This window comes from Neolamprologus multifasciatus, chromosome 14, assembly GCF_963576455.1.
Source record: "Neolamprologus multifasciatus chromosome 14, fNeoMul1.2, whole genome shotgun sequence".
NCBI lineage: Eukaryota > Metazoa > Chordata > Actinopteri > Cichliformes > Cichlidae > Neolamprologus > Neolamprologus multifasciatus.
Window position 1 is genome coordinate 10,332,688 of NC_140452.1, and position 13,890 is coordinate 10,346,577.

Below are 13,890 nucleotides of genomic sequence, written 5' to 3' on the forward strand. Positions count from 1 at the left end.
CGAGCATTACAGTTTATTTGGATAACTTCTTCACAATAATAACAACTGTCTCGCCGCTGCTCCATCAGGTCACTAGTGATGGGTCGTTCGCGAACGAAATGGCTCTTAGAGCCGGTTCGTTGAAGTGAACGACGCGAGCCGGTTCCTTATCGCGAGCCGTCACGTGTTTTTTTTTTTTTTTTCTTTCTCTCAGCCTCTCTCTCGCACTTTTTTTCTGCTTCACTCAGCACGCGAGCCTTGTGCTTTACGCTGAGCAGAGGGGGGAGGGGCGGTAGTTACACTCAGTAGCACAGGAACAGAGCCGGAGGGAGAGAAAGAAAGCCAGGGACAACAATGTCACATTAGAAAGGTATAGTAATCATCCACAACTATTTTCAGTTGCAGATGATAAAGGATTCAGAAAGTTTATTCATGCGGGCCCATATAACAGAGAATATGCATGTTCTTTTTGTTTTCATATTCTAATTTGTATTTAATTGTGTTGTGGTTTGCAGTGTTTTGTGTTGTTTCACTTTAAATTTGTAAAAGGAAAAAGCTGAAAATTTAAATAGTTAAAAGTTGAAATGTGAATAGTTGGTTTTTGTATTATATGATTTATTTATTACATTTTATGTGGAGTGAATAAATAAAAGTATATTTACGGTGGCCCCTAGAGACAAAGCACATACAAACTTCAAATCACGTACAAACCCTGAAGCACGTACAAACTCCAAAACACGTAAAAACACGTAAAAACTCCAAAACACGTAAAAACATGTACAAACTCCAAAGCACGTAAAAACTCAGAAGCACATAAAAACTCAAAACACGTACAAAAGTCAACAGAAGTGCTCCAGAATGCTAGGCGCAGTGTTGAGCTTTTGTTACCTAGTGGCTACACAAGCCAGCAAGTACCAACGACCGGATTTGGTGTGTGGTAGTAACAGGTACATTGTTTTTAAATTATTTGAATATATATGAGTGCCTGTGTATAAATACACAAACAATACACACATGCTTTCAATTGTGTAATTTAAGTGATCTAGTAGCTCTGCTTTGGAAGTTCAGTTCATGCTAGAAATGTGTTTTGGAGTTTGTACGTGTTTTGTCTCTAGGGGCCACCGCATATATTTATATATAAACATATATAAATAAAACCACTTTTTTTACGTTAGTAATTCCTTTTGTGCATAATTTAATATTATTGTTAATAATAAATTAATTAAAGCAACAAAACAACCTGAAGAGCCGGTTCGGAGCCGAAAGAGCCGGCTCTTTTTAGTGAGCCGAACCGTAAGAGCCTGATCTCTAAAAAGAGCCGGAAATCCCATCACTACAGGTCACCTCATCTGCCAGTAAGAGGCGCTAAAAAGGCCGGCTGTCACACTGTGCTTGATTTAAGGTTACACAATATTTCTTAAGGGGGCGGAACCACCTAAACTTACCTTATTGTGCATTAAAGTCCAACGTTACATTGTTAAAATTATTATTTTTGTGTATTTACTCAGTGTGAATAAAACACAAACTATGTGGGCATTTTCTTTTTTAACATTTGGCTGGTCAGCCAGGGCTCTCCTGTGGGCTAACAAACATCAGCAAGTTCACCCTCTGAAGATCACAGAAGTTTTTTCTGAAAGCTAAGTTATTTCAGGCTGAACTAAAGGGAATATGTATAATAACAACTCCGAGGAGAGCAACATATTTTCCTATAAATTATTTTAATATATGTTAGTGAAAAATGTAAGTAAAAACAGTGTAGACAAAGTTATTTCAAGACTAGCTAAAGTCACCACGTTTCTAAATCTAGCAAACGACTAAAACACTTCAGGAGGTCACGGTGCAACTTCAAAGAGACCAAAAAAACTAACACTGATGGTAAAATCCTCTTTTCTCAACACTTGAATACAAATATGGTGAAAGCTAATCACAGCACATTTCATAAAGACCTCAAGCATAGTGCTCGAGATGTGATAATTAAGGCATATTTTCCAAGCTCTTTCTCTTTCATAAACTGGCTAAGAATATTATATAATTCCCCAACAGCTTGTGTCAGAACAAATGACCAGACATCCTCCAGCTTCTGTCTCCCAAGGGGCACCAGACAGGGATGTCCACTCTCCCCTTCACTTTTTGCAATTTTTATCGAACCACTAGCAGCAGCATTTAGTCAGGCTACAACAATTAAGGGCATAAAATATAAGAAGGTAGAACATAAAATCAGTCTCTATGCGGATGATGTGTTGCTTTTTCTCCAAAACTCACAAACCAACCTTTCTGAGGTAATTACTCTAATAAACTGGTTTTCAAGAGTTTCAGATTATTCAATCAACTGGCCAAAATCTACAGTTCTTCCAATTAACTGCTCCTTCCATAATTCTTCTTCTGCCCCACTATAATCTGGAAATATTAAATATTTAGGTATTAATGTTTCTTCTAAGCTGTCAGACTTAAATTAAACCACATCCCACTTCTAAAGAAAGTAGAAGACAATCTGACTAGATGGAAATCTCTACCCATATCACTCATGGGAAGGGTTGCCATTATAAAAATGATGATCTTGCCAAAAATAAATTACTTATTTTTAATGATCCCGAACAAACCATCACAAGATTGGTTCAGATCTCTGGATTCGTATATTTCTAAATTCCTTTGGAAAGATAAACCCCCATGTATAAGCTTAAAAACGCTTCAAAGAACCAAGGATAAAGGAGGATTAGATCTGCCTAATTTTCAACAATATTTCTTAGCCAACAGGCTTCAGTATATCTCAGGATGGTTAAAACGTACCTTCTTAGATGAGCCATGGCTAGATGTTGAACAGGCACTATGCATCAAAAGACACAAATGCTTTAAAAGCATCAACATCAGCTCTTCTCTGACAGCATGGTGGGAGTTTCTAAAAACAATGGAGTCTTCATTAATCCCATGAAGACGTACACCTAGGTGGAATAACCCTGACATATTACAAAACAATAATATGATTAATTTTCCAGAATGGAGTTGTAAAGGAATTAAATACTTAGAACATATATTAGAAGGAACAGACTTTATTCCATTTGACAGACTAGTTATACAATATGGGATCAACAAGAAAAGATTTTTAGAATATCAACAAATTAAATCCATAGTAAAAAAGAAGTTTAACCTCAGTCAAGTTGAACTGCAAACACCACCAAGTGCGGTACATTTTCTTACTCTTAAATCCCCTAAATTATTGTCTAAAATATACAGAACTTTTTCTAAAACAGATGAATCAATATCCCTTCCTATTGCAAAGTGGGAAGCAGATTTGTCAGTCGGCTTAGACCAAAACCTCTGGTCTCAGATATGCTTAAAACCCTTTAAATTGATTAGAAATCCCAGTCTGCAATTAATACAATACAAAATACTACATAGAGTGCACTATACAGGTCATCGGATGTTCCAGATGGGCTTTACATCTTCCAACAACTGCTCACACTGTCAAGGCAATACACCAGACAATTACATCCACGCTCTTTGGTTCTGTCAATATAGAAACCATCTAATAGATCACATTAGTCTCGAGACAGCCTCTGCCACCACATTAGATCAATCCCTCTGGGCTCCTTTGATCGGCTCCATCACCTAGCGGGGGTGGGGGGTCGTGGTTTGGTCCCGCCTTTGCCATTGTGGTTGATGTGGAGGTAGGGACAGGCTTAGGGCGTCTGGAGAATCCCTAGGGACGTTATCCCCGGAGGGCCTAACCCAGGGGTTGTGGTCATAACCTGGTTAGTGGCTCTGGTTGCTCTTAGAGGTTGTTCTCCTTGTGGCTGCGTGCAGCAGGGCTGGGGGAGGGTCTGTACTGGCGGACGTAGGTTACTGGCCTGGTAGCCTGGCTGCCCCTGAGTGGATCCGGGGCAGGCGTGGGGGGTTGGGGTTCAGGGGTGCTTCGCCTCCGTGCTAGGGCTCTGGCTGGGACTTGGGGGCTTAGGTCCTTGTTGGTGTGTTGCCGAGGTTGTGGGCGGGTGGGTGCACGGGGGCATGTGAAAAATTTCTTTTTCACATGAATGCAGGTGTGCTTGATCCAACAGCATGAGGACACTTCATCCCTTATTCCACAAAATGTAGACCAGCAAGACCAGGGATAAAGACCAACTCTGAGGAATGTTGTGCTTGGCAAATGGCCACACCCTGCACCAAAGACCTGCTTATGCACTTCATGAAAACTGTGAGAGCTGAGCTGCTTTTGCACTCATCTTCCAAAATCACAGGGGATTATTAATAGAGTAGAATAAGTTGGACTAAAAAGAAACTAAATTAAATGGTTAAATAAGCTATCATTAATCATTGCCATTGACTTCTACAAGCATTAAATGCAAAATAAAGCTTTCAGCTACCCTAATGTGAAGGCTGGACTGGGCCCCTGCTCTGGGGTTACCAGGAAAACAAACACCTGCTACACACCCTGAAAGTGAATGTCTCCAATCTGAAAGAAAAGTTATGTAAATGTTATTATATTGTGAGTAAGCTGCTGATATTTAAAATGTGAAAAGAGCAAAGTTTCAATAAAAATTCTAAGGAGCTTGGAAAGAAAGACTTAGAGACATATCACCTCTCATCCAAGAAGATTCTTCAGTTTTAACACGAAATGGTGGAGAGTCCAAGATTTTACTCCCAGGGGGGGCTGTCCTTTAAGAGGGTTGTTGACATACTATTCATCATGTGCCTCATCACGTGAGCCAGGGTGTGAAAAAGGGTATGGGCCATTATAAGCAGAGGTTTCGGGTGAACCTCACAACATGTGAGTGGACTTTAAGGCATCTGGGAGGGGATCTCAAAACTTGAGACAGGTCTGGTTCTGGTGAGAAGACTCAGCTGTACATCTGCATCTAAAGAATAAAGGTCACTCTTTCGAAGATGCCAATGTTCACATTTTTGACAGAGAAGACAGATGCATTGAAAGAGGAGTGATCTATGTGAACGACCATCCTTGAACGGGGGGGGGGGGGGGGGGGGGGGTGTCCTTATAATCTAGTTTTGAGATCCCCTCCCAGACGTCTTAACGCCTGCTTATGTCTTGTGTTTGTTGGTCTCAATAAGTAGGGCAAGGTCTCATAATGGTTTCACCCAAAACCTCTGCTGATGACTCACAGCCTTTTTCACGCCTTAGCTCATGCAATGATGCACATGATCAATAGTGGATCTTCAAGAAACTTAAAGAAGTCTCGTCACTTTTCTTTCTAAGCTCCTTAAATTACCATGACCTGGATGACTGAGAATCTGCAGTGCCTTTAAATGAAAGAGCATGAAAATGAGAGTAAAGCACAAACCTGAACAGGAGGAGGGGCACTGAGCACATATGTGACAGCACTGGCCACGTCTATTGCCGTCATAGGCTGTAAGAGAAGTGAAAAGTTATTAAATACTTTCTGTCTGAGTAATCCTGTCAACAGTACTTGAAGTGTAAGAGTATTTTTACCTTGAATGCAGCATATATACCAGCTGCTTTTTCGGGACTGTCATGGTAGAGCCGTGACATAAATTCTGTCTTGACCACACCGGGAGAAATGCACTGCAACGAAGAGTGGATAAAGAGGGAAATTCAGGAAGTATCCTCAGGAAATAGTGGTGTTAAAAGCCTTTGGAGCTGATTAGAGTGAAAGCCTTACTGTAGCTCGGATATGGGTGTTTTCTGCACGCAGCTCCTGCCTCAGGCCCTCAGTCAGTGCAGTCACAGGGTACTTGGTGGCAGAGTAGAAATGTGCATCAGCCAACGAAAAGACTTGATGTCCACACAAGCTGCGACAGAAAAAGATTTCTAAGCTGTTAATCAGGTCAGCATTTACCAACCGATTTTGGTCTAATTTCAGCCCTTAGTGCTAAAAAAAGGAAAAAAGAAAGCCCACACATACATGTGAAAAAGAAAATACAATCTTTTTCAGTTTTAAGCCTTTAAATATTAGGACTTAGTACAACAATGACTTGGTCTTTAACATATTTTAAATTAGGTAAATACAGCCTCAGATGAACAACAACTGTTTGTCTTTGCCAAGTTAATTGAAAATGTTTTGGTTCTGAATTTCTGGTTGACCAATGAAAGCAATAATACGCAGACTGCCGGTCTTAGATGAGAGACCTGCATGTTGGACAAACTGCTGCTTGCTCTGCTTTTACTGCTCTGAGATCAGTTACCAGGTTTTCTCTTACTATCCAAATTAGTTTTCCAGGAAAATAAATAAATAATGGGCACTGTATTCCACTGGATCTTCCAGGATTCGGTATTGTGCGTGCTGGGTGAATGAAGCAGGGATTCTGGGAAGGTAAAGGCTGTAGTAGTGTCATTTGACAATAAGCCTGTAATTACCCTTTTTAATAAGTGGTACCAGATTCCTGCATGGTCTCTGGGCTACGTTTCCTGCCTGTTTCAAAAGACCTTGGCAAGACAAAGGTCTAAATCAGGTCAGACCACACGAGGTCTCTTGTTTGGCTTTAATTAAGCAGAGTTCTTTGTCACATTTTTATCTGAACAAAGACCTCATTATTGTTGATACCTCATGTGTCCTTCTACCGTTAGCCAAATGTTTGCTGTCTAAAAAGTTCACTGTGCAGTTTTACCAAAGGAAGCTCATAATCAGAATCTGAATGGTGAGCACAGCTGTATTATAAGATATGGGAAAAGGGATGATTAAACTAGCAGATCTATATGTCAATAACGGTCCTTCACTAAATGAAACTGCACCTGTTCATGTTTATGATGTGTCCTTTATCCACATTTTGCTCTTTCATTGACTGATAAGCTTCACGTGCACAGATACTTAGTGCAAGAACGTTCACCTGGAAGGAAACAATTTGCATGAATGTTTCTTTGTTACACAGTAAACCAAAACAATGTTGCAGATTAAACCAAAGTGTTCTTTGTTTTCTTTTTTAAGATAATGAGCTCTTACATCTATCATGTTCTTCCAGCTGCTGGTTTTGCCACTTAGCAGAGGTTCTGAATGAGATAAGCCAGCATTGTTGATGCACACGTCCACGCCTTTGTGCTGCTCTTTAATTGCAGCAAACATAGACAGAATCTCCTCCTCGTTGGTCAAATCGCACTTGAAAGGCACCAAAACACCAGGGTGGCCAGCACTCTGACACTCTGCTGCCAGTTTCTGAAACCAAAAAAGAAACTCATTTTAAACTCCTGGTGTAGTGTTTGTGCTGCTGTTGATGCCAGTGTAAAATGCTGCAAATGTTGAGTCAGCAGACTGTTGGCACGTAAACGGCATTTTTGGTCACTGAAAACAGAGATTTTTAAAAACTCCGGCCAGGGTGGAACGAAAACGGAAAATCTCTGTTTTCAAAAATACCCGTGTACGTGTGGACGTAGTCTTGGGCTACGTCCACACGTGCACAGGTATTTTTGGACGTAGTCTTGGGCCATCAGTTCTGGCCTTCTATGTTTGACTGGATGCTACAGTACATTTTGAAGTACAGTTTATTTGCTGCAGTGTGAAAATAATGGACAATTGCACTGTACTTCAGTGTTAAGTCTGCATGAGCACCCTGTTACTGCTTCAATATATATTAAAAAGGATGCTGAGAATGCCAGAAACATTTTCCACAAACCTCATCAAAGACCATTTTCTTTGAGAGATAAGAGCTGTCTGCTTTTTCACACATCTTCAAAAATCTTAGAGAGTCATTAACAGAGGAGGAGAAAGACTAGAGTCAGCTTTTTCACAGATCAGTGCAGTTGGCTTTCACAAGCACTGAATATAACCCACAGTTAAGAAAACTGTCTTGTACTTACTTTCTTTAAAGTGCCAGTAGCCTGTGTGTGTGTGTGTGTGTGTGTGTGTGTGTGTGTGTGTGTGTGTGTGTGTGTGTGTGTGTGTGTGTGTGTGTGTGTGTGCGCGTGTGTGTCTAAGCCAGATCTATATTGAAGGTTCTAACAAGTTATCTATAGAACTAGATATGAACATCTCCACTGCAGTAAAACAACAATTACAACTTAAAAATATCTGGCAATAAATATCTGTTAACCGAAACCAAGTTAACCAAGAGTGGTTATGGCTTTGAGAAGAAGAGAGCTGATGGCTGGATGAGTCTCCTTCGTTTTTCCTTTGCCTTCTAAGAATTCACTCAATTTTTTTTTTTTAATGTTTCGTAATCAGAGGAAGTGGCCACACTACTTTAATGTGATCAAGGGCGTAGATTTGGCATGGACGGAAGGGACATGTCCCCACCAATATTCAGCTGTTATTGAATTGTCCCCACCAATAATTTGATCTCTTCGCGTAAAGAAAAACAAACCCGATAGAAAGAAAAAAAACGATTGTCATGTATGTCCTATTTGTCAGGTGACAGAAGAACCAACACAAAGCTCAGAGAGCAATGGTGACACAAGGTCACAGGTGAAGTTGGATGATGACTTGGTGGTTCATGACTGTATTTGAAGCACATGTGTGACTGCATGTATTTGGAATTTCTCACTTATTTATCAGGTGACAGAGATGAAGAGGCGAGGTCACAGGTGAGTGACTAATGTTTTGGTGCTATAGATTAACTAGTATTTATTATCATGACAGTTGTTAGGCTGCTGATGTAAATTGATTCATTAGTGTATATTTGGCAAAGAATCTGAATTGACATGTCTCACTTTTTATATGGCACGAATCCATGTGTTATTTTATCAGGTGGCAATATGTCCTAGTGCAGTCAGAGGGGAAGAGCCAGGGCCAAACATGAGGCACATCAAGCACATAATAATAATTGTAATCTGAGGATAAAACACATGTACTGAGGCTGAAAGAAGCTTCAGTGCTCTCAGAAGACTAAAAAGTTGGCTAAGGTTAACAATGACTCAAATGAGATTAAACAATGCTGCTGTATGTCCACCAGGAGACGCTGGACAGTATACAGTGGGGCAAAAAAGTATTTAGTCAGCCACCGATTGTGCAAGTTCCCCCACTTAAAATGATGACAGAGGTCAGTAATTTGCACCAGAGGTACACTTCAACTGTGAGAGACAGAATGTGAAAAAAAAATCCATGAATTCACATGGTAGGATTTGTAAAGAATTTATTCGTAAATCAGGGTGGAAAATAAGTATTTGGTCACCTCAAACAAGGAAAACCCCTGGCTCTCACAGACCTGTAACATCTTCTGTAAGAAGCTTTTCTGTCCCCCACTCGTTACCTGTATGAATGGCACCTGTTTGACCTCATCATCTGTATAAAAGACACCTGTCCACAGCCTCAACCAGTCAGACTCCAAACTCTGCCATGGCCAAGACCAAAGAGCTTTCGAAGGACACCAGGAAAAGAATTGTAGACCTGCACCAGACTGGGAAGAGTGAATCTACAATAGGCAAGCAGCTTGGTGTGAAAAAATCAACTGTGGGAGCAATCATCAGAAAATGGAAGACATACAAGACCACTGATAATCTCCCTCGATCTGGGGCTCCACGCAAGATCTCATCCCGTGGGGTCAAAATGATCATGAGAACGGTGAGCAAAGATCCCAGAACCACACGGGGGGACCTGGTGAATGACCTGCAGAGAGCTGGGACCAAAGTAACAAAGGTCACCATCAGTAACACACTACAACGGCAGGGAATCAAATCCCGCAGTGCCAGACGTGTTCCGCTGCTGAAGCCAGTGCATGTCCAGGCCCGTCTGAAGTTTGCCAGAGAGCACATGGATGATACAGCAGAGGATTGGGAGAATGTCATGTGGTCAGATGAAACCAAAGTAGAACTTTTTGGTATAAACTCAACTCATCGTGTTTGGAGGAAGAAGAATACTGAGTTGCATCCCAAGAACACCATACCTACTGTGAAGCATGGGGGTGGAAACATCATGCTATGGGGCTGTTTTTCTGCCAAGGGGACAGAATGACTGATCCGTGTTAAGGACAGAATGAATGGGGCCAAGTATCGTGAGATTTTGAGCCAAAACCTCCTTCCATCAGTGAGAACTTTGAAGATGAAACGAGGCTGGGTCTTCCAACATGACAATGATCCAAAACACACCGCCCGGGCAACAAAGGAGTGGCTCCGTAAGAAGCATTTGAAAGTCCTGGAGTGGCCTAGCCAGTCTCCAGACCTCAACCCCATAGAAAATCTGTGGCGGGAGTTGAAAGTCTGTGTTGCTCGGCGACAGCCCCAAAACATCACTGCTCTTGAGAAGATCTGCATGGAGGAATGGGCCAAAATACCAGCTACTGTGTGTGCAAACCTGGTAAAGACCTATAGTAAACGTTTGACCTCTGTTATTGCCAACAAAGGTTATGTTACAAAGTATTGAGTTGTATTTTTGTTATTGACCAAATACTTATTTTCCACCCTGATTTACGAATAAATTCTTTACAAATCCTACCATGTGAATTCATGGATTTTTTTTTCACATTCTGTCTCTCACAGTTGAAGTGTACCTCTGGTGCAAATTACTGACCTCTGTCATCATTTTAAGTGGGGGAACTTGCACAATCGGTGGCTGACTAAATACTTTTTTGCCCCACTGTAGATGTAAAACCAATATGCCAGAAGTTTATCTCAGTTAACGAGAGGAGAAGACATGTGTTTGGCTCCTTCACATAGTGGACATTGAGTTGTTGTGTGGGCACCAGTAGTCCATGTCTGTTGCTGTAACAGTAGTTCATGTTTAGAATAAAAAAATCCCAGCTCACTGATTTGATAGCGGCAATAGTGCCTAAACTGTTGCATAATTTTGCTGAGAGATCTTTTACTTTGTGGTAATCTTAGATGAGTAGTTTTATGGACAAAACCCACCAGGTCATTCAGTGTTCCCTTAGTGCCAAACTATAACAGATGTTGGTGTACTATAACTGAGTAATGTTGTTAAGTCCTTAAAGTCATATTCTTTTATTGTCATGACTGTATTTGAAGCTATTTTTATTTTTGTATGATACCTGATTTATATGGAATATGGCTGAAGTAAACTAAATCCAAAAATTACTTAGTCAGTCATTTGTTTAATAGTAATTTAACATTATATAATTCACATATAAAACTATGAATTGTGATTTTAAATGGTTTAAAAGCATGTAGAATAGCATATGTAGGCAAGTATATTTCTCCTCTTTTTATTACGAAGCAAAAGCAAAAAGGAAAAAAAAAATCATTGAATCATTCTTCCCCACCAATGCCAAAACAAAATCTACGCCCTTGGATTGATCAGTGTTGCTGAACTATAAAATGTTTCGGTGGAGTGTATTTTTTGCATACAGGTACAACAGAATAGCTTCAGTCTCTTGTTTTTTAAAACTTGAGTATGAACTTATACAAAATGCAGGAAGATATTTATAAAAAAACGTTTTTATTGATTACAAAATATGCTATATCGGATTCATATCGGTATCGGCAGATATCCAAATTTATGATATCAGAATCGGTATCGGACATTAAGAAGCGGTATCGAGCCATCTCTAGTTCACACATGAGTTGAGACCCAATGAGAGAAATTTAGTTTTTGTGAGTTTAACATTGCAAAAAAGACGTTATTTTGAAGCTCAACGTCTGTCATCTTTTCCTTTTTTGTTTCAGAAATTGGCAACAGAGTGTCAGAGTGCTGGTCACCCTGGTGTTTTGGTGCCTTTCAAGTGTGACTTGAGCAAAGAGGAGGAGATTCTGTCCATGTGCGCAGCGATCAAAGAGCAGCACAAAGGTGTGGACGTGTGCATCAACAATGCTGGCTTATCTCATTCTGGGTCACCCAGAACCACTGCTAAATGGCAAAACCAGCAGCTGGAAGAACATCATTAATGTAAGCTAGAAAAAAAATAATCTTGCATTGATCTGCAGTTTTGTTTGAAAGAAGTGTTCACAAGAGTGGTTTCCAAGAAGAACATTGAAGTGAAATTTAATTATCAAATTTAAATTCACCCATTCATAGCTTTTAAAATAACACGTACTTGATTAAGTAGAGAAACAGCCAAAACATGAAATTTCCAGTTTAGTCCATGGCAGAAACATAAAGTTGGACAGAAATGAACTAACTGAGCTTACTATCATGCAGAACATTTTCAACTGCTTCAGGCAGTTATATGAGACACAGAGAAAAAAACATCTATTCTACTGTAACTAGATCAATCACATAATACATAAACAATAAGGAAATTTGTCCAAGTGTTAATTGTCTTCCTCTTAAAAATGCTGGAACATGATATATTTCCTCTGTTGCACTGTGACCAACCTCTTATGACACTCTGTGAGGATGTTACCATTACTGTGTGTTTTTTAGTGTCTTTGAGAAGTTGCATGATGTTACCCTCTTGTCAGAATCATCCGAATCAGAAACTTGAAGCTGAAACTCATCAAAATGAAGAAGTGCTGAAATAAATTAAATAAATGAGAAAAAGACAAAAAAATAAGCTCAGGGTCAATCTATAAATTATAAGCAAATCCTCTGACACACACACACATTGATACACACCTGCCTCTATGTTTCTATGCCAATCAATCAGTCTGCTTAACTACGCTCAACTACCTCAAAGTGTGCTGAAGTAGTTGAGTTTTATAGTAGGCTGGGGTTAAAGACGGTTTGAAAACTTCTCCATTCATTTGAAAGGAAAAAAATACATTCATAAAAAGTCAAATATTTAATTATGTTTAAAAGTAACAAAAAAAGAAAAGTTAAAGCCATGTAGTCCTGAAAAGGGTGTACGTTTTCATTCAGGAACTGTTTCCGTACCACAAAGTACATGGCAGTAGTTAAGTTTAAAAAAAAACTTGCCAAAAGTGCGTGAGTGGATCTCAGTTATATAAATGCTTTGCTGGACTTGATTATTCCTTTTGGATTAAAGGATATTTGACTTAAGAAACAGTATGTGGTTAAAGAATCTCAACCCCCAAAATAATAACACTAGGTGCGTCAGGGCATCTTGGATAAAATGTACCAAATGAAATATGAAATACTATTCTTTGAGATTCTGATCAATAAAGGAGTTACCCAAAGGAATAGCTTACAACTGTACCACTCCAAGCACAAGGACAAATTTTCAGACACATCTGGCAGCTCAATTTTTCATAGTGTGCAGCTGTTCAAGAGGTTTTTCTTTTGTTAAGTCAAAATTGTGGAGTCAGATAAAAACTACTAGTACTAAAAAAATTTTTTTTTTGTTAAAATATATCTTACTGTTTTTGAGATAAAAAGAGAAGTTACCGTGTAGCAGGCTTGAAGACCAGCTGATGGAAGGATGTGTTAAGATATGAGTTGAGACCCAGTGAGAAAAATGTAGTTTTTGTGAGTTTAATTGTGAAAAAAAAAAGAAGTTATTTTGAAGCTCAACGTCTGTCATCTTTTCCTTTTTGGTTTCAGAAATTGGCAACAGAGTGTCAGAGCGCCGGTCACCCTGGTGTTTTGGTGCCTTTCAAGTGTGACTTGAGCAAAGAAGAGGAGATTCTGTCCATGTTTGCAGCGATCAAAGAGCAGCACAAAGGTGTGGACGTGTGCATCAACAATGCTAGCTTAAATCATCTAGAGTCGCTGCTAAGTGGCAAAACCAGCAGCTGGAAGAACAGTTAGGTTAGAAAATAATAATCTTGCATTGATCTGCAGTTCTGTTTGAAAGAAACATTCACAGGAGTGGTTTCCAAGAGGAACATTCAAGTAAAATTTCATTATCAATTTTAAATTCACTCATTCGTAGTTTTTTTTTTTTAAATAACATGTACTTGATTTATCCCCAAAGTGGAGAAACAGCCAAAACATGAAATTTCCAGTTTAGTCCATGGCAGAAACATAAAGTTGGACAGAAATGAACTAACTGAGCTTACTATCATGCAGAACATTTTCAACTGCTTCAGGCAGTTATATGAGACACAGAGAATAAAACATCTATTCTACTGTAACTAAACTGTTAAACTGGTATATCGAGTCATCCAATAAATCACACTGTAAATCACATTCTGTGTAAAAGTTCACTGTATAAAGATGGGGT

The 13,890-nt window shown here is 39.5% G+C and overlaps 1 protein-coding gene and 1 long non-coding RNA gene across 3 annotated transcripts in view; both read right to left on the reverse strand.

Moving 5' to 3' along the window:
• Positions 1-4,327: 4,327 nt before the first annotated feature.
• LOC146503562 (dehydrogenase/reductase SDR family member 11-like) overlaps positions 4,328-13,890 on the reverse strand; it is a 58,447-nt gene continuing 48,884 nt past the window's right edge. The window contains exons 2-7 of one of the 2 annotated variants that reach the window (XM_085131541.1): positions 6,888-7,097; positions 6,680-6,774; positions 5,610-5,739; positions 5,420-5,512; positions 5,271-5,336; positions 4,328-4,426 (exon numbers count right to left, since the gene is read on the reverse strand). In XM_085131541.1, the coding sequence (XP_084987667.1) occupies positions 4,397-4,426; positions 5,271-5,336; positions 5,420-5,512; positions 5,610-5,739; positions 6,680-6,774; positions 6,888-7,097 (624 nt within the window). In that variant the 3' untranslated portion in view covers positions 4,328-4,396. Of the gene's footprint in view, positions 5,337-5,419; positions 5,513-5,609; positions 5,740-6,679; positions 6,775-6,887; positions 7,098-13,890 lie in introns of both variants that reach the window. The other variant, XM_085131540.1, reaches the window with a different exon arrangement.
• On the reverse strand, positions 7,761-11,734 carry LOC146503563 (uncharacterized). The gene is made up of 2 exons (XR_014868846.1): positions 10,954-11,734; positions 7,761-10,906 (listed from the first exon to the last, which is right to left on the reverse strand). It is a non-coding gene; the product is annotated as an uncharacterized LOC146503563 (long non-coding RNA).